Source organism: Poecilia latipinna, unplaced genomic scaffold (genome assembly GCF_001443285.1).
Source record: "Poecilia latipinna isolate Pla-1442-1.1 unplaced genomic scaffold, P_latipinna-1.0 Scaffold1691, whole genome shotgun sequence".
NCBI lineage: Eukaryota > Metazoa > Chordata > Actinopteri > Cyprinodontiformes > Poeciliidae > Poecilia > Poecilia latipinna.
Window position 1 is genome coordinate 195,317 of NW_015114307.1, and position 3,218 is coordinate 198,534.

At 42.0% G+C, this 3,218-nt stretch overlaps 2 protein-coding genes across 2 annotated transcripts in view; both read right to left on the minus strand.

The window, feature by feature from the left end:
* The window catches only part of med28 (mediator complex subunit 28), a 6,218-nt gene extending 5,365 nt beyond the window's left edge, over positions 1-853 (minus strand). The window contains exon 1 of the mRNA XM_015060161.1: positions 850-853. Within this exon, the coding sequence (XP_014915647.1) occupies positions 850-853 (4 nt within the window). The remainder of the gene's footprint in view (positions 1-849) is intronic.
* Positions 171-3,218, minus strand: part of lap3 (leucine aminopeptidase 3) — a 9,507-nt gene continuing 6,459 nt past the window's right edge. The window contains exons 7-13 of the mRNA XM_015060183.1: positions 2,503-2,661; positions 2,260-2,384; positions 2,083-2,171; positions 1,847-1,949; positions 1,640-1,719; positions 1,455-1,567; positions 171-1,109 (exon numbers count right to left, since the gene is read on the minus strand). Coding sequence (XP_014915669.1) covers positions 923-1,109; positions 1,455-1,567; positions 1,640-1,719; positions 1,847-1,949; positions 2,083-2,171; positions 2,260-2,384; positions 2,503-2,661 — 856 coding nt within the window. The 3' untranslated portion in view covers positions 171-922. The remainder of the gene's footprint in view (positions 1,110-1,454; positions 1,568-1,639; positions 1,720-1,846; positions 1,950-2,082; positions 2,172-2,259; positions 2,385-2,502; positions 2,662-3,218) is intronic.

The window sequence follows — 3,218 nt, forward strand, 5'->3', positions numbered from 1 at the left end:
AATATTTAAAAAAAAAAAAAAAAAAAAAAAAATATATATATATATATATATATATATATATATACACACACACACATACATACACACACACACACATTTTTTTCACTGAATATTCTCAATTTAACTGATGGATTTGGTTTTAAATAAGTGGTAGATAAGGCAATATTTAACAGTATTAAATGTTTAATTTTCACATTCCTTCTGCCTGGGTGGAACACACACTGTAAAAAAGCAACTGATGATTTTAATCAGCAATTATAGCTCATTTTAAGAACATGTCAATTACAAAAAATGTGCTGGAGACAATGATTTCTGTAACAAAATATATTTGTTTTTTTTACAATGCTGTGAAACTGATCTGTCCCTCACAGATTTGATTTGCGTTTTTTTAACCCCCATTTCAGATTAAATTAATGTTAATATGAGAAAGATAACCCCACAAAACAACATACAAAAATGCAATTTTTATATAGAAGAAAAGCTTCACAAACCGACCTGGCCCTATGTTGACAAGTATTTGCCCTCTACTTGAGGTTGATCACGGTCTGTTTGAGTAGCCATACACAGGGTGATTGACGGCACTATGACCCACCTCCTGGCTCTGATTGGTCATTTCTAGTTAGCACTGGGAGAAGGTAGAGGAGCTGGATTTTGTTCTCAGATTATCCATCTCATACGACAGTGACAAAAAATATATAAAAGTTACATATTTCAGCTTTAAGTGTGAGAAAATAAAAACAGAAGAAATCTGAAAGAGGGCAAATATCCTTTCACAGCACAGTGTAATACTAATACATAATATAAATCCGTATTAGCTCATCTATGTTACCTATGTAACATCTGTTATACTCATATCTATGTTGTTAGCTGTGTGATCTCTGACTCAGGAGAGTCCCGCTCTTTGTCAGATCTGATCCTCCTCTCAGCCGCTGTGGGCCAGACCGGCAGCAAACTCCAGCAGCGTGCGCGTCGGCCTCCCGGACATGCCCTTCCTGAGGTAGGGAACTTCATCTTTGTTGCTCATCACTCCAGCAATGTCCAGGTGAGCCCAGTGAGGAGCCGTGACGAACTCCCTGAGGAAGGCGGCAGCTGTGCAGGCACCACCAGAACTGCATAGGATAAACAGAGAGCTGGGTCAGGAGGCCGCCAGGCCACTTTCACCCATATGTCTGTTAATGACTTTGTTTTTATTAACCAGATAATAAAAAGGAAGGAAGAAAGAACAGAATGAAAGAGTAAAGCAATAAGAGGACAGAAGGAAAGAGCTCAAAGACTGCAAGCAAAAAGAAATCACAAAAGGAAAGATGAAAGGAAAGAAGGAAGAAGGAGTGAGGAGTAAAACAAAAAAGAAAAAAGAAGAGTCAAGCAAAAAAGTAAGAAATGAAGAGATGGGATTCAATGTAAAGCCGGTCGGGTAAAACAGGATCTGAGTGTAGCAGCGGTCTGCTACGTACCGGCTGTATTTGCCGATGTTGTTGAGGTCGGCCAGCTGGCTGTCAGTGACCTGGTTGGTGTAATGTTGGAACAGAGGCATCCTCCAAACTCTGTCACCTGTCACAACACTTGCCTACACACACACAGAGCATGAGCCAACAGAGAAGCTGGTACAGTAGTGAGTGTTGCTGTGCTTCCTGTCTACCTGCTGCAGCTGCTCCCACAGCCAGTCTGAGTTGGTAAACACTCCTGTCGCCGCCGAGCCCAGAGCTACATCCATGGCGCCTGCAACAAGAGGTCCGACACCGTCTACCATCATTTCTCTACAGCGCTTCCATTCAGTTAATACCATAATAATAACACGTTTAACTTTAACAGAGCAGTAGTGGTAAATCCTGCAACCTGATCTCACCTGTTAGCGTAGCAACGTTAACGATAGCTCTGGGGTTAAAGGTGTGTCCATAACAGAGAGCGTCAGCCAGGATCAGTCTGCCCTCTGCGTCTGTGTTATCCACCTTCATGAAACAAAAACCTCATTAGTAAATACACGCACGCGCGCACGCACGCACACACACACGCACACACACACACACACACACACACACACAGTCAGGGAGCTGTTTGGACCAATCATACGTCTTCATTTACCTGGATTGTCTTCCCGTTCTTGGCCGTGACAACATCGCCTGGTTTGGTGGCCTTCCCGCTGGGCATGTTCTCACACAGCGGAGCCAGACCTGCTCCGAGCACAAACATGAAGGCTGTTGGTCTGGGCACAATAAAAATGGAGGCACTGGCAGAAAGGAAGAAGAAGCAGCAGCCCACCAACGATGTTCACCGGGAGCTTCAGAGCCGCTGCGGCAACGATGGAGGCGCAAACTGTGGCGGCTCCGCCCATATCGGCTCGCATCGCGTCCATGGATTGAGACGGCTTTAGAGAGATGCCACCGCTGAAAACACACACACCACACACAGGGGTCAGAGGGGGGCATAGCTCACACACAGTCTACCAACAATGAGACGACATGATGATAATCAATATGAGTTGTGGGTGTGTTTGTGATGAACCTGTCGAACGTGATGCCTTTCCCCACTAGCAGCAGCGGCGGCTGCTGGCTGTCTGCTGAGCCTCTGTAGTGCAGCTCCAGGAAGACAGGGGGCTCCTCTGAGCCCCGGGCCACGCTGAGAAACGCTCCCATCTGCTGCTCCTCCATCCAGGCCTTTGATCTGCAGGTAAAATACACAAACATCAATAAGTAATAATAATAAATCTGGTTATGTGCTAAGTAAGAACTACTTTTCTGTCTCTGCAATCATCAATAATCATAATCTCACAAGAGAAACACTGGGAATATTTTACCACTAACATCAGCATATTCTCAGTCATACAGCAGCAAACAGTTGGTAACAAATAAACACAATAAATAAGAAGTTACAAAGTAAAAATAAACAGTTCATAAATAAGTAAAGTAACCAAGTCAATACCTGTAAGTAAGCAAATCATATTAATATCTCAATCATTAAAGTTAAGATAGTTGAGTAAATCAATAACTTCAAATGCAGTTACATAAGCAAGGAAAGAAAAAACAGTTTGGCAAATCTAATTTATAAGTGGGAAAACCAGAAAAAATACAAGCAATTTCATAAATAAGACAATAAATGAAGAATGAGGGTATCTAATGAGTAAGCAAGAAAATAAAGTACATAAATAAGCAAATGTGCAAATAGTGTAGCATTTCTATATATCTATACAGCATATATATATATATATATATATATATATA